The following is a 25670-nucleotide window of genomic DNA, read 5'->3' on the forward strand; positions in this document are numbered from 1 at the left end:
CCTTCCTATCTTTTGCTTTTATCCTTATTTCCCTTTCCTCTGTCCCCCTGTTCAGGTTCCCAACCCCCTGCCATTTTAGTTTAAACCCTCCCCCAGAGCACTAGCAAACACTCCCCCTAGGACATCAATGATCTGAACCAGGCATAAGGCCCACTGTCAGCTTCTTGGGGCTCCAGTGGAAATGTGCACCCCTTGGTTGTAACCAGAGGAAATTGAGGTGGGATGGTCAGGAATGCCCTCTTGTGCTTTATTATCATGCTAGCACTGGACCTGCTCCTATTGCAGGTGCAGGCTCTGCCCTGCTCCTTGGAGGATGCCCGGGGAATCCTGCAGCAATGTAAATGAGACAAAGACCAGGTGTAATGGATCTCCATCCCCTTTTCCTGACAATAGTGCCCAGGGAACATACTCCGTGGAGAAAAGGCCAGGAAAATCAACCCCTAGATGTCAAAAATCAAAATGTCCCCATCCATATGAAAAATCTGCATGCACTTTCTGTGAGCATTTCCATTATAAATTCCTATGTCCACATTTACCAATGTAAACTTGTCATGCTGTAAGTACACTCTCCTGCCAGTGGTGGTGATGTAGCACAGTTTGCATCTCCTAGCTCCTCAGCCCATACTGCAGAGAAACTCGTATGCTCCAACCAACTCTACTTCTCTGCTTCCCAAATTGACCTAAATTTTGCCAGTTAACTATAAATATATAAAATCAAAGTATTATAAGGACTGAATGTATGACCTTAAATTAGGGTCTGAATTACTGCGCGCTCTGGTCAATTATCCCCCCATGCTCGAACCCCATTTCTCTTAAAGATGACGCTTGGCCTCGACTCCCATGTGCAACACCATGGAAGATTGACAAGTAGAAAATAATTCTTATGCCTTCAGATCCTCAATAATTTCTAAATCACCTATGCTGCTAACTGTACTTTGTGTACTTCAATAAGGTGATGGAATGTTAGGTAGACTTGCAGCTTAAGTTATGACAAGCCCACATCCCACTGAACTCTCACTATAAATCAATGTCTTTACATGTTATTGTTCTATATTCAAAGCTGTTGGCTTTTGTGCGGCGATGTAACCTTTTTTTTTAAACTGTTCGTCAGCTTTTGTTGGATTTCTAGGTTGGCATGTATGGTATGGAAGAAATTGTCAACAGTGCTATTAAGCAGTACTCACTCACCGATAACCTGCTCCCCAATTATCAGGTGGGTTCTGCCAGGACTACTCGTCTTCAGGATGCAATACTGCATTGGTCAAAACATGGACACAAGAACTGAATTCCAAAGGTGGGGCGAGAGTGACTGCCCTTGACATCAAGGTAGCTTTTGATCGAGTGTGGCACCAAGGAGCCCTAGTAAAAATGAAGTAATTGGGGATCAGGGAGGAAAACTCTTCAGTGGCTGGAGTCATATCTGGCACAAAGGAAGATGGTTGTGGTTGTTGGAGGCCAATTATCTCAACCCCAGGATATTGCTGCAGGAGTTCCTCAGGGCAGAATCCTAGGTCCAACTATCTTCAGCTGCTTCGTCAATGGCATTCCCTCCACCACAAGGTCAGAAGTGGGGCTGTTCGCTGATGAGTGCGCAGTGTTCTGCTTCATTCATAATTCTTCAGATAATGAAGCAGCCCATGCGCTTGTGCAGCAAGATCTGGACAACATCCAGGCTTGGGCTGATAAGTGGCAAGTAAGATTTGCGGCACATAAGTGCCAAAAAATGACCATCTTCAACAGGAGAGCCTAACCACCTCCCCTTGACATGCAATGGTATTAGCATTGCCAAGTCCCCCACCATCAGTATCGTAGTTGGCATGGGGGTGGGCGGTCACCATTGACCAGAAACTTACCTGGACCAGACACACAATTGCTGTGGCTGCTAGAGCAGGCTGAGTATTTTGCCGTGAGTGGCTCACCTTCCGACTCCCAAAGCCTCTCCACCACCTACAAGGCACATGTCAAGAGTGTGATGGAATACTCTCTACTTGCCTGGATGGGTGAAGCTGCAACAACAGTCAAGAGGCTCAACACCATCCAGCACAAAGCAGTCTGCTTGATCGGCAACTCATCCACTAGCCTAAAAATCACCCTCTCCACCACCAGTGTACTGTGGCTGCAGTGTGTATTGCAGCAACTCGCCAAAGCTTCTTCGGCAGCACCTCCCAAGCCCACGACCTCCACCACCTAGGACAAAGGCAGCAAGTGTATGGGACCGCCATCATCTCCAAGTTCCTCTTTAAGTCACACACCATCCTGACTTGCACAGATATCACCATTCCTTCATCATCGATTGGCCAAATCTTAGAACTCCATACCTAACAGAGCACCTTCACCACACGGACTGCAGCGGTTCAAGAGGAAAGCCTACCACAACCTTCTCAGGCCAAATGGGGGTGGGCAATAAATGCTGCCCTTGCCAGCAACACCTACATCCCAAGAATAAATATATATTTTTAAAAATACCCAAATTACATAGCATTTACAACACAAACAGGCCATTGGGCCCAACAGGTCTATGCCAGTGTTTATGCACCACATGAGCCTCCTCCCACCCCACCCTTCTTCATCTAACCCCAACATATTCTTTTATTCCTTTCTCCCTCATGTATTTATCTAGCTTCCCCTTAAATGCAGCTATGCTAGTCGCCTCAACTACTCCTTATGGTAGCAAGTTCCACATTCTAACCACTCTCTGGGTAAAGGAAGTTTCTCCGGAATTCCCTATTGGATTTATTAGTGGCTATCTTATATTTATGGCCCCTGGTGCTGGTTTCCCCCGCAAGTGGAAACATCTCTGTCAACCCCATCAAACTCTTTAATAATCTTAAAGACCTCCATCAGGTCTCCCCCTCAGTCTTTTTTCCAGAGAAAAGAGCCCCAGCCTGTTAAATCTTTCCTGATAGTTATAACCTCTCAGTTCTGATATCATTCTAGTAAATCTCTTTTGCAGCTGCTCCAGTTTTATAATACGGAGACCAGAACAATTCACAGTATTCCAAGTGTAGACCAACCAAGGTTCTATATCTGTTGAACATAACTTCTCTGCTTTTCAATTCTATCCCTCTAGATATGAACCCCAGTGCTTTGTTAGTTTTTTTTTAAAATGCCCTGATTAACCTGAGCCACTACTTTTAGTGATTTGTGTATCTGTACCCCCTCTGCTCCTCTACCCCATTTAGGCACTTATTTCCCAAGGAGTACGTGGCCTCCTTATTCTTCCTACCAAAATGTACCACCTCACACTTATCTATATTGAAGTTCATTTGCCAATTACACACCTGTTAGATCGTGTGTTAATGGAGACACGGAATGCAGGAGTTGATTTAACAAGTGTTTACTGAACAAAGTCTGGAGGTGAACTAACTACACAAGACGCTACACAGGCTTATATACCCGAGTGGTCACTACCGGTACTACAGTATACAGGGGCTTCAAAAACATAGTTCCTCTTAAAGGTACATACACTACAATTCCTCCCCTTTTAGATAAATAGTACATAACATTTTAAGTAATCATTAAATAACATTTTTACAAGAACAATAATATACACATTTGCTGAAGTTAATCAATTACAAATTCAGTCTCTCTGGAGGCTTCCTGACTCGGTCCGGATAACGCCTCGGTGGTGTAGTAGGTTTCGGTGGTGTAGTAGGTTCTTTTGGCAAGGTCGATTCGGCTTCAATGCCAGTGTCGGGTTCATCTGGTTCCAGTATCACCGGATCGGAGGTAGATACTATGGGTATCTCTGCTTCATCACTAGGCGTATAGAGTTGTGGTGTAGGTTGTCCTTTTTCGGATGACTCTATGATCTGGTCAGCATGGCGCCTTATGCTTTCTCCAATGTCCACGGTATACATCAGCGGTCCTAGTCATGTGCAAATAGTTCCAGGCTGCCATTTCTCGGTACGGTAGTCCCGGGCCAAAACTGGTTGACCTATCTGGAAGGTTCTAGTTGGCCTTTCATTCATGCTTTGAAATTGCCGGTTCTCTACATCCCTTCTGACGTTTGGCTTGACCAAATCCAGCCGGCATCTTAGTCTTCTATTGAAAAACATCATGGCGGGGGTTTGGTTTGTAACCACATGTGTTGCATTCCTGTACGCAAACAAGAAGTTATCTACCTTATGTTGTAGATTTATGTCTTCATTACCCATGGCCTTTATGGCCTTCTTGAAGGTCTGGACAAACCTTTCAGCTAATCCATTGGTGGCGGGATGGTATGGGGCGGACGTGTAGTGCTTAACCCCATTGTTTTTTTAAGAACTTCCTGAATTCTTCGGATACAAATTGCGGTCCATTATCAGAACAGATCTGTTCAGGTAGCCCATTCCTGGCGAATATGGTCCTTAATACTGTGATGGTTTTTTCCGTGGTGGTGGAGGACATCTTTATTACCTCTGGCCACTTGGAGTGTGCATCCACCGCGATTAAGAACATTGAGTCCATAAATGGACCAGCAAAGTCGATATGTACCCTTTGCCATGGAGATGAGGGCCACTCCCATGGATGTAGAGGGGCTTGTGGTGGGGCGTTTTGGACCTTCTGGCATCCTAGACAGCTCTTGGTCATTTCTTCGATGTCTCCATCGATACCTGGCCACCACACAAACGCTCTGGCTAAGTTCTTCATTTTCACTCCACCCAGCTGCCCCTCGTGAAGCTCCTTTAGCACTCTATCCTTGAGTTTGGGTGGAATTACCACTCTGGATCCACACATCAAGGTTCCTCGGCACACTGACAGCTGTTCTCTTCTTTGCGAGAATGCTGGCAACAGTGGTTCGCCATGTGCTGGCCATCCCTTCACCGTTAAATCGTAGACTCGTGAGAGAGTCGGGTCATGTCGCGTTTCCTTTTCAATGGTAGAATTTGTCACCGGTAGACATTCCACTATGGTCGAGTGGAACATCTCCACTGGGTCCACTGTAGGCGTCTCTTCCACCGTTGGCAACGGTAGGCGCGATAACCCGTCAGCATTCCCATGCTGTTTTGTTCCTTTGTATTCTATGTCATATTGGTGTGCCCCTAGGAAAAGGGACCACCTCTGTAGCCTTTGCGCTGTCATAATGGGAACGCCCTTTTTAGGGTTGAATATGGAGACGAGGGGTTGATGGTCAGTCAACAAGGTAAATTTTTGTCCGTGTAGGTAATGGTTGAATTTCTTCACCCCCCACACCAGGCTGAGTGCCTCCCTGTCGATCTGGGCATAGTTACGCTCAGCTGAGTTCAATGAGCGTGACGCAAAAGCTATCGGCCGCTCAGAGCCATCAGGGAATCTAAGCGATAATACCGCTCCCACGCCGTAAGGGGATGCATCGCACGCCAGTCTGATTGGCAGTGATGGGTTGTACTGAGCCAACACTTCCCTGGACGTGATCAAGCCTTTGCATTTATGGAAGGCACGTTTACAGTCTTCGCTCCATTTCCAAACTACTCCCGTTTGTAGCAGTGCGTTAAGCGGGTGCAGAACCGTCGACAAGTTTGGTAAAAATTTATGATAGTAATTTACTAATCCCAGGAACGACCTTAATTGTGAGACATTTTCAGGTGCTGGGGCCTTTACGACCGCTTCAATTTTTTCAGGTGACTTATGCAACCCTTCTTCGTTAATGACATGGCCACAATATGATATTTGTTTCTGGAAAAATTTGCACTTGGGGCGATTTGCTCGCAGGCCCCGTTCTCTCAGCCTCATGAGCACCTGCTTCAAGTTGGCAAGGTGCTCGTTGTCGTTTTCTCCTGTTACAAGGATGTTGTCTAGGTAGCATTGAGTCCCCGGAATCCCTTGCAGGACTTGCTCCATAGTTCTTTGCCAGATAGCCGGAGCTGATGCCACTCCGAAAACCAGTCGATTGTACTGGTACAGGCCTTTGTGTGTGTTTATCGTGAGATACTTTTTAGAGGCCTCCTCAACCTCCATCTGTAGATATGCCTGTGCTAAGTCAATTTTGGTGAAACGTTTCCCTCCGGATAGTGAGGCGAAAATATCTTCTATCCTCGGAAGAGGATACTGTACCGTGTGAAGAACCGGGTTTACAGTCACCTTGAAGTCCCCACAGATGCGAACTTTTCTCTGTTCTTCAGATTTATCATTATTCAACGTTTTCTTCATGACCGGGACGATGGGTGTTGCCCACTCGCTCCAATCTACCTTGGATAACACGCCTGCTTTTTCCAAATTCTCCAGTTCTGCCTTGACGGCTGGACGAATTGCGTATGGCACCGGCCTTGCCTTAAAAAACTTGGGAATTGCCGCCTCTTCCACTTTTATTGAGGCGGTGGCGCCTTTCAGGGTTCCTAGTTCCTGTTGAAACACTTCTTTGGCGTTAGCCAAGATGTCTTTTAATCGTCCAGGTATGACATCATCATCGTTTTTTTCTTACTGGTCACCGTCAGTGCCTGAATGGAGTGCCAGTCTAAACGTATCTTTCTGATCCATTCACGTCCCAACAATGGTGGCCCACCATCTTGCAGAACGTATAAATACAACTTCTGTATTTTCTTGCCGTTGTATACAACAGGCACCCTTATTTTCCCTCTGGGGTATACTTTCTGCCCCGTATATGTCTTCAAGATAATGGATGTGTCTTTCAAAGGTATATGCGGAAATAGCCGCTCGTAATCCCGTCGACTTATGACGGTCAGAGCTGATCCTGTATCTAGCTCCATTTTGACTGGGGACCCCGCTATCGTGAGGGTAACCCAAATGGTCTGGTATTCTTCTTTGGCAATTACATTATGTAATTTGAGACAGCTTAGTCTCTTGTTTCCGGAGTCGCTATTGCTCTTCTGGTCTTCGGAGCTACTGTCCGTCATCATTTGTACCTTTCTGTACTTTTCCTTATTGACCCGTCAGCGGATTTCTTTCCAGATGTGCATACACGTGCAATGTGTCCCATCTTTCCGCATTGCCTGCATGCTTTGTCCTTGAACCAGCAGTCCTTCTGGTCATGGGTGGATCTGCCGCAGCGATAACATCTCTCGAAACCCCGTGTCATTTCATGGGTGCCGAAGTCCTGTGGCTTTTGCTGTATCTCTGCAGCTCCTCTTGCTGCTGCTTCGTATGATACAGCCACACTGAAAGCCTTGTCCAGTGTCAAATCTTTCTCAGAAAGTAGTCTTTTCTGTGTTCCTTCGCTTAGGAGACCGCAGGCGAATTTGTCTCGTAGAGAATCTGCCAGTCCTGCCCCGAATTGGCAGTGCTTTGACAGCTTTCGTAATTCGGTGAGGTAATCAGCGTTACTTTCATTCTTGTGCTGATTCCTCCTGAAGAATTTGATTCGTTCCGCTATCAGCAGCGGTGTTGGGTTTAAGTGCTCTTGTAAGGTATCAACAATCTCCTTAAAATTCTTGTCCATCGGTTTGGCTGGAGTGATCAAGTTTCGTAACAGCCCGTATGTCCTTGCGCCCATCAGATTTAGAAGTACCGATGCCTTTTTATCATCCGCTACTTCATTCGCCTTGCAATATACCTCCACTCTTTCCACATATGTGGTCCAATCTTCTATATCACTATCGAAAGCAGTAATATTGCCAGTCTTCGGCATCTTGAAATCTAAAATGGCGCTTCCCGCGCTTTTCCTCCGTCCCCAATGGATCAAAATGGCGCCTCCCGCGCTTTTCTTTCTTCCCCGCCGAGTTGAGATGGCGCCGCCAACACTGTTCTCCGCGGTTCCCGTTGCGACCTGTAGTTTTTCGCGGTATTTCTATTTTTTTTTAATATATCGCTTCAATAGTTTCTCCGTTACTTGGAGAACTGTTCCCGTCGTGGAGCGGACCCTCTGGGACTTTCCCCTCCCTCTGCTCGGTCCGAACGCCGACCTGCTTTGCAGCACCGGATGCGCCCTGAGTGCTCCACCCTCTCTCTCTCTTTGCTTCTGCTTCCCGACTCGCTGCCCGGCCCCGTTGCAGAGCCACCCGATCGAGCTCTAGCCCGACGCAGCCCAGGAAGGATCAGTGCACTACCTGCCACCAGCCCGTTTAGCTGGGGAAACCACAGACTGGAGACCAAGCCTGGCCCTCGTTTTTGAGTTTCTTCGAGTTATTTATTTATTTATTTATTTCCCTTGCTTCTGGCTTCGACCTTCGTCTGAGGAATCGATCCCCTTGAGGTGCTGCCGAATTGCAGGTAAGTTCGTTTCTAACTCATCACCACTGTTAGATCCGTGTGTTAATGGAGACACGGAATGCAGGAGTTGATTTAACAAGTGTTTACTGAACAAAGTCTGGAGGTGAACTAACTACACAAGACGCTACACAGGCTTATATACCCGAGTGGTCACTACTGGTACCACAGTATACAGGGGCTTCAAAAACATAGTTCCTCTTAAAGGTACATACACTACAACACCCATTCTACAAGTTTACTAATGTCTTCTTATATTTTGTCGCTACTTCCCCTCTATTAACTATAGCCCCCAATTTGGTGTCATCCACAAATTTTGAAATTTTACTTCAGATTCCCAAGTCCAAATTGCTTATGTAAATAGTGAACAAGAGTGATCCTTGTGGAAAACCACTTCTGGGCAACTACAACTTGTTAACTACGGTGATTGCCACCGATTTAAAAATACAAGGTGTAAATAGATTAAAATGCAACCTGTGCTTGGGGTAAGCAGGCAACCGTATGCTGCTTTTATAATGCAGGTACCAGTCTGATATTATTAACTGCTTCAGAGCGACGTTAGTCAGTAATACCAAGTTATACAGGTGCACTATCCCTTATCCGAAACCCTTGCGACCAGATGTTTTTCGGAATTCGGAATTTTTCGGATTTCAGAATGGTATTCAGAATCAGTATGTAACACCCTAGCAGGGGTCTGGGCAGCACCCCGTAAGCAAACACATTAATATTTCTGCAGCGAACCTTATGAATATTCACACTGAGTGGGATAAATAAAGACTATAAATAGTATTACAGTTTATTTGTACAGTAATAATTTGGTAAATTAAATAGTGGGATAAATATAGACCATAAATACTCTAGTTACGCTCCACGAAAAAACTTTCGGTTTTCAGAGGTTTTCGAATTTTGAAATTGCGGATAAGGGATAGTCTACCTGTATTACCAGCTATGCACCGCTGTGTACTCAGGAAAAAGCAGGGCTCTGCACATGTATTAAAATGTATGAACAGAGCTCTGTGCAGCAGCCTCATAATGACAGTTACATTTTTAATGTTAGGAACAGATGAATGTTTTGTCTATAATAACAGCAAAATACAAAAGCAGGCCACATGGAATCAGAAAAAATAAGTTTAAAAAAGATACCGTAGCATCAATTTAGGCTATACTGCCGTTGGTGTGAAGCCCCATGGGTGCCAGACTACCACTTGCTAAAATTTTGAATGGCTTCAAACTCAAGTTTTGCATTTTTGTGTCAATGCATTGCAGCATCCTATCTCAACACAGAAATGGAAGTATAACTAGCCTATTCCAGGTAGTCATAATTACCATATGGAGAATTTTAAGATACAATTTTAGATTTAAGTTCAGCTATCAAATAGCTAGCCTGGTTAATTCCTTATAGTGCTTACAGATAAAATCCCTCTGTCATTTGATCTTATATACTGTAGATTGCATACTTACATGATATTACATTACATCTGCGTACTTGAATAGTTACAAAAAGCAGAGTTCTCCCAATGGTCTAATGAATAAAAACATTGCCCAGCAAAAATATTGCAATTGATAGATTCATCAGTTTCACTTATGTCATGCTGTGGTTGCTTTATGCTTTTAAGTATGTGAAAGAGGTTACCCTCTAAAGCCTTAACCTCTGACTCCGTGGGTAAACGGCCAGACTCCTGGAGCAGAGAAATATAAGCAGACACTGCCATTTAATTGGTCTAGGTTTTCTGCTCATAATGCTGACAGCAATCCATTAAAATGAATGGATTACCATCAATGTTACAATTGGAAAAACGAGACCATTAAGTGCATTTTTGGAGTCTTAGAGAAGCATTTTCACTGTGTAAATTTCACTGGGGAATGTTACAGCATAGCTCTGATAAGGGCACTCACATCTTTGCAATATATTGTATTCTGCATAAGGTTTGAAACTGCTGCAGGATTTTGGTAGGCATTTCTTAGTGGTGATATGATTTGAGCAGGATATTTTGCCAATGACATCCTGAATTAATTCATGTTGAGAGACACAAGCCACCTTTGGCACATTCATCACAGTATATTTTAGATCAAGTGAGATTGTGTGTGGGTAGCCAAACTACTGAGAAAATATCTCTTCGATGCAGTTTATGAAAACTGGAAGATTTCAAAGCTTTAAATTGTTTCTCCAAGTTCTTATATAATTGGTTTTACAGATGGTTTTCAAGTTGCCCTTTTCATTTGGGTGAGCTGATGCATCTCATTGTAACTTCTAGTTCTGTCCTTTTCAGTGAAAATTGACAAAAGGAGGCGCTTACTCTGGGATGCTTTGAATAAAATTACTTCGAGAAGTTGCTTCAAATCACTTTTTATTTCTTAAAAAAACACTTGTGCAGCAAGGAAAAGGAACATAGAAAATTATAAATAGAGTTAACTTCAGTATATTGGTTCAGTGTAAGAAAATAAACCACTCTGCCTCAGTAAATACTTGAGCATAACTCTCAGCACCAAGACAATTGCCTTAGCTGACTACAAATTTTTTTTTAATTTTTTTTTAAACAGGAATAGCCACAGACATGGCCTGGGGCTCAGCCTCTACTTTCACAGGAAGTAAAGTCAGATGGTAGGATTGATGAATTCTCAGTTTACTGAGGGGTGAGGATTTGAAGTACTGATCAACTCATACCCTCTCAGCTGATACTGCCAAATTGTAGATGTTTCCAAGCTTCCTTTTGAATGTCAGTTAACTCCTGCCCAAAACAAGTGCGCAGATTATCTTTAACTCGTCAATCTTGTACCCCTCCCCCTGAAGGCACTGACTTCAGTTCCAGTTCCACAAGCCCAAGTTCAGCCTTTAGGCTATTTGACTGTGAAGGGCACCACAGCTAAGCTTCATCTTGTTGCCCACAACCCCACATTTCTAGCAAGGATTGGTGGATAGTGACCAGAAGCAGAAATCCTGGCCAATTTCCCCCTCCCTAACTCAATGGCACTGACTTAATTATAGTACCCAATCAGGATTGGCTAACTCAACACAGACCAGAGACTGAATCTGGGATTCAGCTATTCACTGGATAAATTTGTTGAGTCATTAGCGACGCCCTGTCATTTTCAAATGACACAAAAGAGGGAAGAACCTCATTGTTTGAACTGGCTGAATAGCTAATCAGCCAGGATTAAGGAAGTGTCCAGCCAGTGACCCTTTGTTAAGTCTTGTTCATTAAGTCCCTTCTTGTTAGAATTCCACAATTTATGGCAGCAGGGAGAATATTGTGCACTTTTAAAGTTAATTTGTTGCTTTTCTTTTTGCACATCATTCCTTAGCTGAGAGGGTAAACAGTGAGCAGCTCCCAGGTTCCTGCAAGTGCCAATCGCCAATAGATAACTGGGAAAAACACAACAGTAGCCCAGCCTGATTCTCTCCAATTTTCACCTTCCTACGTGGCCAAGCTAAAATCAGGTAGGCAGTTAAAAACCCCCCTGTGACTCCAGCAGGCAACACATTGCACCCGGGCCACCTTTTACATGTTACATTTTGTACAATTTACACAAAAATGGTTGTAAACAAACAGTTTACAGAATTATTATTTTTAAGCACATTAGACATCATTGAGTGCTACAAAACAGGCTTCCACTGCATCGGGGGGGTTGATGATCTCTATCTTCAATAATTTTCCTCTCAGGTTAAAACCCAAGTCCGTCCCAGATCAGTCTTGTTAGCCCTTCTTCTGTTGGCTCACACTGTGACGAGTCAACTCTTAAGGGTATGTATTGACTGCCAACTAGTTCCTGCACTACCAGAATGGACTGCGCTGGAGTTCATTAGTGGAAGATTTTGCTCAGTCTGGGAGCTGCCAAACAAAAGGTGGAGAAAACAGACACACTTTGGATAGCATGCAGAGTGGAGAGCTCCGTTATGTCCAGGTATAAAAGACAAGAGACTGAGTTGAGGTGGTGTGGCTGCTGGTCTTCCCCCAATGGATGCCAGTTTTATTCTTGCACCTATTTGTAAGACAAAACAGTTGGCAAAGGCAGCCTGTAACTGAACCATACAGACTGGACGATCCTATCTTCAAGTTTTAGATTGTGCTGAGTTACTGGATTTCAGCCAGGGCAGCAATCGGAAGTGGCGGGTTTAAAGTTGACCTTGGCTAGATCAGCCAGGGTCTCATTCTTAATTGCTATGGAGTGACTTCTGCTGCAAAGTGAGTTTGTACATACTGAGTGAGGATGGGATCGGGCATGGCTCTCATGCCCCCAATATTTGAAGTTTGTCAACACTCACTTTCTTCATTCAGATGTACACAAAGGCACCTTGCATGAGGTACACAAAGGCACCTTGCATGAGATACCAAAGGGCAGCCAGCAACTTTGGACCATATCCCAACAAGTCAGCACCTTAAGAGCAGGGGTCAAAATTGATGGGGGAATGGGGGTGAAGTCAAAAAATTCGCAAGCCAAGTAAAAAATCTTGGGCTGTGAAATGCTCCTCAATGCCTTTCTAGTGGTTTCCTCCTGCTGATCACATTTGCATCATATTTTGATGACAGAAGTAGTTACTCTGTCCATTTGTAGTTCTCCAGGTATTATTAACATGACATTTAGTGTTATTTACTGTTTTTTTAGGCTGGATTGTGCTTTGTTTTGAATTGTTTTGCTCCAGTGCAAACGGTGAATATAAAATTGTGGCCTAATATGCAGACTGAATCTTAAAGCAAGTATCTTGTCCAGGTATACAAACATCCCATTTATATTAAAATCTGTATCTAGGACTGGGTCGTGCAGAAAGTTAGAACATTACACTTGTATTTCTGGGACCTGGGTTCACATTAGTCCAGCTGTAAGTAGATTTGGGCCAGTCTCAACATAGTGCCCAGTGGATATGAGTCATAGCACAAAGCTGGCCACAATTCTATTTGGTGGTTTCACTGGGTGGTTGGTGTAAGAAATGGAAATGTAATACCTGTGGAGGAGGGGACCTCTTCAGAGGTTTCAGGTTCATTCACACCATCAGGCAACAGTGCAGGAAGCTTTTACAGTGCATCTTCATGTGATTGCTGCCAATCGAAGTGTTTTATGCTGACACTGGGTGGTTGCAAAAAATCTGAAAAATCTTCAATTTACTAGCACTGAAATCTCTCATCTTGAGCACAAAACCACCTTTTTAAAAAAAAGTAGTGGCTGTGCAAGAGGAAGTAAGGAGGCTACAAATCCAAATAAGGACTAAAATAAGACATTTAAAACAAACTATAACAAGCATAGCACTAGTTCAGTTTACAGGAAAATCAGATTTAAAATATCTCAATAGTAAATGCCCTTTAATAAGATTCAAACTAAGCTTTTTCTTCATCCACATCTATTTCCAAAATAATTAGCAGCTTCAGAAGGGAATTACAGTGGGAGTTCAGCTCGTGTGCAATTCTTTTGCTGGATAGTTAAAGATCATTCAAAGAACAGCAACTCTTAAAAGACCCCAGCTCTGCTTTATTCATTCAGCTGTCTGCTAAAACGGATCATCTATAATCTACTTGTTTCCTTGCTGCCATTTTCACCCCCTTCTGTATGGCGAGGGCTGAGCAGGAGTGGCTCACGATATCAGTAAAAATGAAGTGCAGCCATCACGACGTTTTAAGGTTCTTAACGCGACATTTTAAAAAAATAATTTACAAGAGATTCCATCTTTTATCTGCCTCAAGTCCACTTACTACTTTTCCCATAAATTCATAATAACTTTCAAAGTCCAGACTTTGGAAAGTGACCACATGATAACATTAAGATTCCTTTAGATTGTGTAAATACAATGTTTCTGCACTTGTCAAAATGAAACTGAAAAGCACAATAAAGAATGAGACATCACAAAGAACATAAACAGGTCAAAAACTATTGATATGTTTTGGTGCCAACTTAGGCATATGTATGAAAAAAAATTCTGGCAAGTCTAACAGACTTAGAGATTCAAATAATCACAAGTCCAGGCACTAAATTGAGAAGCTCAGCTTTTGGACCTATGGGATTTTTCAACCCCTGAATGATGTCCTTGAAATAGTTGCTTATTGACCATTTTCTTTTATCCATGTGTCTCAAAAAACTAACAGGAGTTTGGCAGTGGTGAACATTTGCATTTTACATTAAAAAGTTATCAATATATTGCATAAATACATGTAAAAAATAAAACTTGAATGTGAAACCTGTTTTCTTCATGTAGAAGTGTTTGATCTCTTTTCTATAATCTGTTTGGTCAGTCTTTCCCCGCCCATTAGTAGTTCATTGAAAGCTACTCCTTGTAAAATACATGTTGACCCCTTCCAACCTCCAAGACATATTCAGTGAAAGATGCTTGAATGTTCTTGTATGGCTGCTCTTGGTCCAGAAGGCTGGCAGGTTGAGGTGACTGAACTATCACGTAGTTAAGCGAAGTACATTGTGCGTAAGGTGTCCTGGTGAACCTGCACGGCTTTAGCAAGTGCCTGGGGATCCCGTCCATTACTCTGTCCAGAGATATGGCTGCCTTCTCCACTGTAAACAAAAGAAGAAAGATAAACAAAATTCTCCTTCCATTTGCTCACTAACAACTCATTGCAGATTAGGATCTCAGCAAGTATTCCTTTACACAGAGGGTGATCGACAGCTGGAACAGATTTTAAAAAAAGGCTAGTTGAGGCCAGGGCACTTGACTCATTTAAGAAATAGCTAGCTATATACTGTAACAGGAAGATGGTACAGGGTATTTTGAAAGAATAAGATCAAATGGGCCAAAAGGCAGTCTTCAACAGAACCTCTCTTATCAAGACCCCTGGAATATCTTACCCCAAGATGCTTACCAGTGCACTCTTAAACTCCCAACTGCATAGCCTTTGGGCTCTATTTGCCACAATACCTCTGCAGCTGTTGATTGCTCAACTACTCCCTTGTCAGCTTTGATGTCCTCATCCCCGGAAAAACCATCCCTGTTGGTTCCCTCAGTCCAAAGGGCGCAAACTCAAGGAGGACCTAGCACACAACTAGCTTAGCTATCCATCACCAGATCTGACTGGACCACAACTGGGCATCACTATCATGTCAAAGTTCCCTTTCTCCATCAACTGCCTCCTTAAATCACTCCCCTGTCCCCTCCACCCTCACTTAGAAGTGTGAGGACCTGATGGGATTTCTTCAACACCATTCCAGATACTATCTCTCTCTGCTGCTTCCTCCCCTTCCCACCATGCTAAACATTCCCCAAGGTAACCCGTACCCCAGCCCAATTCTCTGTCTGGTTTCACTCCCACCTAGCCCATGCCCCCTCTCCAAGCTCATCTTGTTTGAGACCCACATCCTGCTCTTTCAATCCCATTTCCACTAAACTGCTGGCTACCCAACTTCCCATCTGGCCCCCATGCTAGTTGACATGTAAATACTTCATCTCCTCAGGCACTGTCCCCATACCTTTCAAAACCACCATCATCAGCCACCTCTTCAAAAAACACACCCTTGACCCATCTGTCCTAGCAAGCTACCGCCTCATTTCCAACCTCCCTGTTCTTCCAAAGTCCTTGAATGTATTGTCAGTGTCTCCGATCTGTTCTCATATTTCTCGCAATCCCCCGTATGACTTCCTCCAATTAAGTTACTGCTCCTCCCTAGCACTGAATCAGCCTTAACCAAAGTCATGAACAATATTCTCTGTGACACAGCAATATTTGGCTTATCTGAACAGGCAAGAGATTTTTTTTCTACCGTTAAATTTGTCATGTTTACATTGATGTAGTAACTCAATGTAGTACTTCCTTTGTATTTTGACTTTCCAAAGCTGGAGAGCCTTGGGGCTTTATAATGAATCTGTATACTCATTAAAAATCTATGAATTAGTGATGGAAGAGAAGAAATATCTCCAAAAGCTGATGGATTGAAGTAATGAATCAGTAGGCAATGAAAGTATGTTCGAAGAGAAAAGTTTAACGGCTTGGTAAGAAATATTTCTATATTCAATTGTCATTTTTATAGGAAGCTGCAGATGACCATATGGATGTTGGAAGAAGGCAGCTGTGTTTGTGTGTGGAGAAAGCTGAGTCATAGTTTACTGACAGAAGGAGAGTACAAACTCCCAAGATAGACAGAGAGTGACACAAACAATTTCTGTGGAAATTGTTGCAGATCAACAATTCAAACCTGACGAGACAGCTGCAACACCCACAAATCCTCTCTCCTGTGGAGATTTCACATAATTTGCTTTAATTACTTTGATATTAGGAAAGAGGACTCCTGATTTCACATAATTTGCTTTAATTACTTTGATATTAGGAAAGATGACTCCCAATACCTGTTCCTATTAATAGGGGAGGGAAAGTAAAACTCAAGCTGATCAATGCTATAGACCATGAAATTGAAGCACATGCACTCATGACTCCACACATACTAAGCTGCTTATCTCAATAACATGCACTTCTCCACAAAAAGATAATATTTAACAAAAAGTTTGCTTATAAAATCACCAGAGAAAGTCACCCATGGCCCACTTTCTTGCGAGACTGTGACCCATGCAGAGGCCTAAGATAATCATAAATATATCATGGCGCTTTCACCAACCAGTCCCAAGCTGGCTCTTAACAAAAGAGGCAACGCTGTAGCAGGAGGCATTAATTACACGTTTTTATATTATGCAGTAAATATATGCAAACTGTTGAAGTAAATTTACAGCAATTATTCAGACCGTTTCCCTTACCTGTCATGTTCTTTGTCCACCAGGTGGTATCTTGCCCTGAATGCCACCAATCTGGCATAATAGGCTGGTGCCGGAATGGAGACAGAGCGTGTGCAGCGCACGTAAGTATGACACAGCTGATAGGTCAGGATCTGAAGCTCATCTGCGGTGAATCGATTGTCGTCCCACAAGACGTAATAATGTGAGGGTCTGCTGGTGCCCTGCGGTGGTAAGGGATGAAATTATGAATTTCAATTAAGAGAATAGCACTGAAAAAGCATACTGAAATCTATCTCTTCACTGCTTTACTGTATTTAATGTAAATATCTTTAGGGATCAATAAGCTTAATTCCAGAAGTCAGCTGCCTGTTTCATACCTACACTGACCAAAACCTTTTCAGACCGCCACATCCTAAGGAAACACAAACTCAAACCTCTTGCCACAGTTTGGAAAGGTTTTTACATGTCTGCTCTTCGCTTTCCTCCTACAAAGTAAACTATAAAATTGAAAAAAACTTTCATTCCAACACCAGCACGGTATGTCAGACTAGTAGCATTCAAAGCAAGATACTTCCTGATGGACACTGAACATGACAGATAAGGACAATGGTCCAAATAACTAGTATAAATCTACCTCACTAATACTTCCCACTGTCTGGGTTAACACATGAAGAATGACTGCTTAGATAAGATACTGGAGTCATGTGGCCTTGGTAGGATGATCTGTTAACATGACTCATCAGCTTCAGGAGTGAAGGGAAGGAAGGAAAATAATGACCCTTTTCTCTTCCCAAAATTGGCAGATTACCTTTTTGAAAACAGTTCTCAAACAGTATGCTTGCCCATTGTGCATGCAGTACAGCACCATTCCACTTTAATTTAAAAGCTGAATGTTGGCTTGCCTAATGTCAGTGAGTAAATACAGCGGCCAATGTTGAACTGAGCCCTACAGTCCAGCAAAATCCCAGGTCGAATCTTAGTCGACTGAGTGAATCTCAGGTCTCCACTGAATTCAATGATCACAGTCAGGTCAGCAGTATTCACGTTATAACGGGAGAGAAAACTACGAGTAAGAATGACTGTAGTAATAGGAAAGGTGCCTTAATATTTGTTTATGAAGCTAAATGCTGTAACTCAGGATGCACATCACTGAAGAAATAATTAGATTTCCAAGGCTATCTGTATCATATCAGTTAATAAACTGACTTTGATGTCCTATAAGTGAACGGAGATATTAAATTTACACTGCAATCTCCAAGATCACTGACTGAAACACCAAAATCAGGCAGGGAGAGATAACATCTTCAAAGTGTAATTACTTTTTCACAACATTCCACATCCCTGTTTCTTTAGCAATATCCTGAAGCCAACCCTGCTGTGAATTGCCATTCTTCTCTCTCTCTCTACCATTTTTCTTTGTTATGAAGTACTTAACCAAAATGTGTTGTTTTTCCAATTGGGGAAAAGTCTCAATTTGTCAAAACAGCAGCAGGAGCAGTTTTTTCATGTAGCATTCAAACTAGGAATCCTTCACAGAGCAAGTCCTTAACTTGGCGTAAAGGGAAAGTAAGAACAAGCAAAGGTATGAGAGAGTGAAATTAGTTGATGTTTAATTATATTGCTTATTGTTGGGGGGGGGGGGTTGGGTGTGGTGAGGAAGAGAAAAGAGAGAAAGAATGATAAATGAGGCATAATGTACTGAAGCTTAAACACAGGATACACATAAGGAAGTGGCAAGTTGCAGAAAATAAATTACGAAGTGGTGCAAACTTCCTCTCAATAATTTAACTCTTGATAAATCCCAAGCCTGCATGCTCTTCCATCTCTCTACAGGCTCTTCTAATACCTCTCAGACTGAAGGGCAGATTTAAAACAAGGTTGTCACCTGATTGGCAATTCCCCCTCACCTCTGTCCCTGTTGTAATGTTGAGTCAATTTTCCCTCCCTTGTCTCTTGCCATTATGGTCAATACTCCTCTACTTTCATTCGTTAGTCCTCCAAAACTGCAAACGCACCATCCTACATGATCTTACTGTTCCCTTAATCCGCACTGTGTTGACATCAAGTCTTATTGTAGAACCTCTCAGACTCCAATTCCCTGTTCAAGAACCTCAAACTAGAATTTCTTTCCCCCCCCACCCCCACCGTCTTCCCTTCTTCCTGCAATTGTCAGGTTTTTAAAGCCACAACTCATCCACATCTAATCATTATTTCCGGTGTACCTTACCTTCTATTTTCAGCCTTGGTGTGGTTCTGTAATGTAGGCCTTCGTCCAGCACAAATTTCTCAATAAACAGACTGCACGTGGTCTAAGAGCGTTAAAAAAACAAGCCTGAAGGCTTTGTGTCTTAATGCGAGGAGCATTTGTAATAAGGTGGCTGAATTGGCTGCGCAAATAGAGGTAAACGAATATGATTTGGTTGGGATTACGGAAACGTGGCTCAAGGATGGCCAAGACTGGGAACTCAACATTCAGGGGTATTCGATATTCAGGAAAGATAGGCAAAAAGGAAAGGGAGGTGGGTTAGCATTACTGGTTAAAGAAGGGATTAACACAATTGTAATGAAGGATATTAGCTCTGATGATGTGGAATCTGTATGGGTAGAATTGAGGAATACTAAGGGGAAAAAAACGTTAGTGGGAGTGGTATATAGACCTCCAAACAGTAAGGCGGAGGTTGGGGATGGCATTAAAAGGGAAATTAAAGAAGCGTGCAATAAGGGCACAGCAGTCATCATGGGTGACTTTAATCTACATATAGATTGGGCCAACCAAATGAGTAACAATACTGTGGAGGAGGAATTCCTGGAGTGTTTACGGGATGGTTTCCTGGACCAATGTCGAAGAACCAACCAGAGATCAGGCCATCTTAGACTGGGTATTATGTAACGAGAAAGGATTAATTAGAATCTTGTTGTACGAGGCCCCTTGGGTCGGAGCGATCATAATATGATCGAATTCTTCATTAAGATGGAGAATGAAGTAGTTGAATCAGAGACAAGGGTCCTCAATTTAAATAAAGGAAACTACGATGGTCTGAGGAGTGAGTTGGGTAGGATTGATTGGGGAATGGCACTCAAAGGGTTGACGGTGGATAGGCAATGGCAAACATTCAAAGACTGAATGGATGAGCTACAGAATTTGTTTATCCCAGTTTGGCATAAAAATAAAACAAAAAAGGTGACTCAACCGTGGCTAACAAGGGAAATTAGGGATAGCATAAGATCCAAGGAGAGGACATATAAATTGGCCAGAAAAAGCAATAATCCTGAGTATTGGGAGCAGTTTAGGATTCAACAAAGGAGGACAAAGGGATTAATTAAGAAAGAGAAAATAGAATATGAGAGTAAGCTTGCAGGGAACATAAAAACTGACTGTAAAAGCTTTTATAGATATGTGAAGAGAAAAAGATTGGTGAAGTCAAGCGTAGGTCCCTTGCAGTCAGAATCAGGGGAATTTATAATGGGGAACAAAGAAATGGCAGACCAACTAAATACATATTTTGGTTCTTTCTTCACAAAGGAGGACACAAATAACCTCCCAGAGATGCCAGGGAACATAGGGTCTGATGAAAGGGTGGAACTGAAAGAAATCAGTATTTGTAGGGAAATGATGTTAGGAAAATTGATGGGACTAAAGGCCGATAAATCCCCAGGGCCTGATAATCTACATCCCAGGGTACTTAAGGAAGTGGCCCTAGAAATAGTAGATGCATTGCTGGTCATCTTCCAGAACTCGATAGACTCTGGAACAGTACCCATGGATTGGAGGGTAGCTAATGTTACCCCACTATTCAAAAAAGGCGGTAGAGAAAAAGCGGGGAATTATAGACCGGTAAGCCTGACATCGGTAGTGGGGAAAATGCTAGAGTCCATTATAAAAGATGTAATAGCAGAGCACTTGGAAAGCAGTGACAGGATCGGACAAAGTCAACATGGATTTACAAAAGGTAAATCATGCTTGACTAATCTACTGGAATTTTTTGAGGATGTAACTGGTAAAATAGATAAGGGAGAACCAGTGGATGTGGTGTATTTGGACTTTCAGAAGGCTTTCGATAAGGTTCCACATAAGAGATTAGCGTGCAAAATTAAGGCACACGGGATTGGGGGCAAGGTATTGACTTGGATAGAGAACTGGTTGGCGGACAGAAAGCAAAGAGTTGGAATAAACGGGTCGTTTTCCGAGTGGCAGGCAGTGACTAGTGGGGTACCGCAAGGATCGGTCCTAGGACCCCAGCTGTTCACAATATATATTAATGATCTGGACGAGGGAATTGGATGTAATATCTCCAAATTTGCAGACGACCCAAAGCTGGGTGGGAGGGTAAGCTGTGAGGAGGATGTTGTGAAACTCCAGTACGATTTGGACAGGTTGGGTGATTGGGCAGAAACATGGCAAATGCACTACAATGTGGATAAATGTGAGGTTATCCACTTTGGTGGCAAAAACAGGAAGGCAGATTATTATTTGAATGGCAATAGATTGGGAGAAGGGGAAGTGCAAAGAGACCTGGGTGTCCTTGTGCACCAGTCGCTGAAGGTAAGCATGCAGGTGCAGCAGGCGGTTAAGAAGGCAAATGGTATGTTGGCCTTCGTAGCAAGAGGGTTCGAGTACAGGAACAAGGATGTCTTGCTGCAGTTGTACAGGGCCTTGGTGAGACCGCACCTTGAGTATTGTGTGCAGTTTTGGTTGTCTTATCTGAGGAAGGATGTTCTTGGCATGGAAGGAGTGCAGCGAAGATTCACCAGGCTGACACCTGGGATGGCAGGAATGACGTATGAGGAGAGATTGTGTCGACTGGGCTTATACTCACTGGAGTTTAGAAGATTGAGAGGGGATCTCATCGAAACCTATGAAATTCTGTCAGGCCTGGACAGACTTGATGCAGGATGTTTCTGATGGCTGGGGAGTCCAGAACCAGGGGTCATAGTCTAAGGATAAGGGGTAGGCCATTTAGGACTGAAATGAGGAGGAATTTCTTCACCCAGAGAGTGGTGAACCTGTGGAATTCTCTGCCACAGAGGGCGGTGGAGACCAGTTAATTAAATATATTCAAGAAAGAGTTGGATATATTTCTTAAGGCTAAAGGGATCAAGGGATTTGGGGAGAAGGCAGGGACAGGGTACTGAATTTGGATGATCAGCCATGATCTCATTGAATGGCGGAGCAGGCTCGAGGGGTCGAATGGCCTACTCCTGCTCCTATCTTCTATGTTTCTATGTTTCAAGTTATATCCGCTATGTTACAAGCTCCATCCTTAGTAATTTACACCCACCCCTGTGTGTATCCTACTTTTGCAGCGATAAGTGGCACCATGACAGGATTTGAATGGGAAGAACAATGTAGGAAAGAAGGAAGCAACAATTAGAAATCAAGCATGGTGGGAGAGGAATGGAGACGGTCGAGAGAGAGATTTGAGCTCTGGTAGCCTGGGGGTGGGTAGATACATTTAGATTCAGAAAGTAGTTGTGGCAGTACCACCTGGGTCCTGGAAACTCCCCTCCTAGCTTGCTCGATTTCTATTTGTTGCTTCCTTTTTTCTTACATCCATCTAAAAAACAAAGGCAGCCATTTCACGCCGAGGCTATTTACGTTAGTTTCTGTTGGTGATGGAAGTTTGCAAATTGACCTGGATCTGGCAATCTGCAAAGCTTCCCATCAACATCAATTAACCTGACCTTAGAACCTATTTAGACCAGTTCTCCAGAGGATGTAGCTGGGCAGTTGCCGTAATGGGAAAAAAAGTCAGGCTAGCAGCTAAACATGCTCCAGACCCTAAACTACTTTTCAACCGTGCCACAGGAGAGCAGCTACTGTGTGTAAATTCCCCTCAGCTCTCCTATTCTGCAATGGTCACAAGTACAAAGGTACCCAACTAACCTGAATCCCAGCATGGCTGCACAGATAGAAATCAAACTCAAATGGGTGGGTGATATTGGTATCAACCGTTGTTCCTGCCGGTATGTTCCCACTTTTACCAATCTGCCAAAAGAAAAAAAAGTATTTAATACTTTTTGAACAGGAAATAAGAACAAAAGGAACATTTTGCCATATTTAAAGACTGATCATTTCATATTGGCTCATATTGTGTATTAGTTCTAAGCGCATCTTCAGGTTTTGTGCACATGCAAACCAGACTATAAGTTCATGTGATACTGGTACGCTTGAGAGTAGCACACCGTACAACTGCAACACTGGCACCTGGGTACCAGCAGAGGCACAGATCCAGTAGGTGTAGCACAGGTATTATCAGGTTTGAAATATTATACCCTTAACATTAGCATGGGTGCAGATCCTTTACATCTCACCTCAGCCCTAGCACAAGTCTCATAGTATTTATGAAAATGATCAGTAAAATGATCTCTGTTCAAGTGTACATAGGCTGATTTTAATACCAAGTCAGTGTTGACTATCAAATTATGATATATACTTTGCAGTATTCTTTGAATAACCCTAAAATGTACCCTAATTTGATTATGCAGTGGAAGCCAATTTAGTGGATGCCCTGATGGAAATTTCACTTTAAGCAAAATCCATTAGTACTGGCTGGAGTACAATGGGTGAAAACTGCTGCCCCAGAAAAGTCTCCGATAAGGGACTTCCACCCTAATAGGTATTCCCATTAATGTGGGTCAAATTACTTATATTTTAATTTGGTTTGTTACAGATTTAAGGTTTTCTCTCAATAAAAGCACCCCTATAGTGAGCCATACAGACCAAGAAGGCTCCATGTTCTATCAGAGCTATCCTGAATTTAGCTGATCTTAGCCAGGGCGGCAGTGGGAACAGAGAATCTCAATGTCACTCGGGGGGAAATTCAGCTGGGTTATTAATTCCGATAGCCATCCAGAAACTTCTGCAACAACAACAGAAAATGCTGGAAAAACTCAGCAGGCCCGGCAACATCCGTGGAGAGAGAAACAGAGTCAACGTTGCGGGTCGAAACCCTTCGTCAGGACTGTAGAAACAGCAGAAACTTCTGCTGCAGTTTGTGTCCATGGATGGGATCATTCCTGTCTTTGGCACCTCCATAGTCAAATATCCTGCTGGCATTCACTGTCTCAGCTTACACATGAAGCATAGCTACTTTAGCGAAGCACTGGAGGGTTGTAGCATCCATGGGATGTACTGAGCAAGAACCAGCGCCTTCAAGAGGGGAGAAAAGAGGGAAAGAAAAGAAACATACAAATGAAAAAATAACCTCAGCTTGCATCAATAGATTCACTGAAGTTATTTCACTCCGCTTACCCTCTCGCTCTTATCTGCACAGAAGAGTCGTGTGTGGTGCCGTTTCTGGACAACTATATAGGTAATTCCAGGCTGATAATCTTTTTCCAGTTTGATACATGCATCACGGATAGCCAGGAGCTCATAGTGTAAAATCTGGAAAAGAAGGTTTCAGGTGATTTGTTAATTTAAATAAGCATTTAAAACAGTTTTGGTGAGGAGCAGAGGAGAAGGATGCTGCAACAGAAAAGTTTGGCAGGACTAGTAATGTAGCTGTTTATGAAATGTTGTCATCAGGAAATCTTTGGTTTTCCAGCCAAAGTAATACGAAACAATCTGATGTCAGATACAATCTGATGTCAGATACAAGGACAAATATATCCCTTTAGAGGAGTGATTTTACCAATAGGATGGACAGAGCTACTTTAGGATGGATGTGAAAATTCTATTGAAACATTCTCTGCAGAGTGCAGAAGCAAGGTGTAAAGAATGGCTATTTTTCATTATCCAGGTTGTATTAAAAGTACAGCCTGCATTGTCCAAGTTACCACATTTGAACTAGAATTCCTGACAACCGATCATAATATAGCATTGATTAACAGCCAGACTATCCTTCCTCCCACTGAGAGGAGGAAGTGATAAGCAAGATATCGAGGGTTGATACAAAAATGAAAATCTGGTTTAATTTTTTTTTGTTGATATTGTTCACTTCTGCCTCTATTGAAATCCATCAAGGTAACCCCTGCAAATCTGAACTCTACTTCAATTGACTTATAGCATTTCAGGTGTTTACTTCAGTGAGTGAATGGAACTTTGAGCTACCTGTGGCAACTGTCCCTCAGGGACACCGTCCCTATAGAAGATAATCCTTGTTGGCTTGAAGCGGGTAGATTTGTAAAACTGGATCAGAAGTTCTCGTACCATGTAGGAAAGGTCTTCAATTATCTCCTGACGGGGTCGCTGCACACGGACTGTGGCACAGTAACGGCTTGGATGGGCATCCATGCTGCCAACCACCTGGTATGAAAAAATAGAACTCTCTCAGGAGAACTAACGATATTGCATAAACAACTGTAATGTCAAAACTGAAAGTTCTGAATGCGCTTGGGTAATCTGAATCCAGATTCTGCTGGGTAATAAACTGCCATAAAATCCCCCAGTCTATAACATTGGCTTGGCAGTTGTACTCAAGAGTGTAGAAAATGGAAGTGGCTCCTCCTGATGTCTCCGTCATTACACTCTCTCCCCGCCCCTCTCCCAGTACTAAGTCATACAGACCAAGACTTTGATGATGGTCACTGACCATCATCAAAGACCCTACCCACCCCAGCCACAGTCTGTTCGCCCCCGTCATCTGGGAGACGCTACAGATGCATTGGCACCCGAACGACCAGATTTAGGAACAGCTTCTTTCCCAGGGCTGTCATCCTACTGAACTCCACAAATAAACTCTAAAGCCTGCACATCTGCCAATGCACTTTATTATGTTTATATCAATGTATTACAAGCCAAATGATTGTTGAATGTTTAAATGTCTTCTCTCGGGAGCTGCAAGCCTACATTTCGTTGTACTGCACTTGTGCACTAACAATGACAATAAAGTTGATTATTATTATAAAGACGGTTCCAGGTTCAATCACTTGAATGTGTTGAGTT

The 25670-nt window shown here is 42.9% G+C and overlaps 1 protein-coding gene and 1 long non-coding RNA gene across 3 annotated transcripts in view; one reads left to right on the forward strand and one right to left on the reverse strand.

Annotated features, from left to right (window-relative positions):
• Positions 1 to 25670, forward strand: part of LOC147103182 (uncharacterized) — a 48851-nt gene that overhangs the window by 10669 nt on the left and 12512 nt on the right. Inside the window, exon 2 of one of the 2 annotated variants that reach the window (XR_015072909.1) lies at positions 16828 to 17012. This is a non-coding gene — a long non-coding RNA (uncharacterized LOC147103182). The remainder of the gene's footprint in view (positions 1 to 16827; positions 17013 to 25670) is intronic. The other variant, XR_015072908.1, reaches the window with a different exon arrangement.
• The window catches only part of LOC147103183 (protein argonaute-1), a 119431-nt gene continuing 104216 nt past the window's right edge, over positions 10456 to 25670 (reverse strand). Inside the window, exons 15-19 of the mRNA XM_085962569.1 lie at positions 24837 to 25031; positions 24036 to 24170; positions 22668 to 22769; positions 16805 to 17004; positions 10456 to 14619 (exon numbers count right to left, since the gene is read on the reverse strand). Of these exons, the coding sequence (XP_085818695.1) occupies positions 14511 to 14619; positions 16805 to 17004; positions 22668 to 22769; positions 24036 to 24170; positions 24837 to 25031 (741 nt within the window). The 3' untranslated portion in view covers positions 10456 to 14510. The remainder of the gene's footprint in view (positions 14620 to 16804; positions 17005 to 22667; positions 22770 to 24035; positions 24171 to 24836; positions 25032 to 25670) is intronic.

This window comes from Somniosus microcephalus, chromosome 20 (genome assembly GCF_052327205.1).
Source record: "Somniosus microcephalus isolate GS21.2 chromosome 20, FLI_Smic_1.0, whole genome shotgun sequence".
Lineage (NCBI taxonomy): Eukaryota > Metazoa > Chordata > Chondrichthyes > Squaliformes > Somniosidae > Somniosus > Somniosus microcephalus.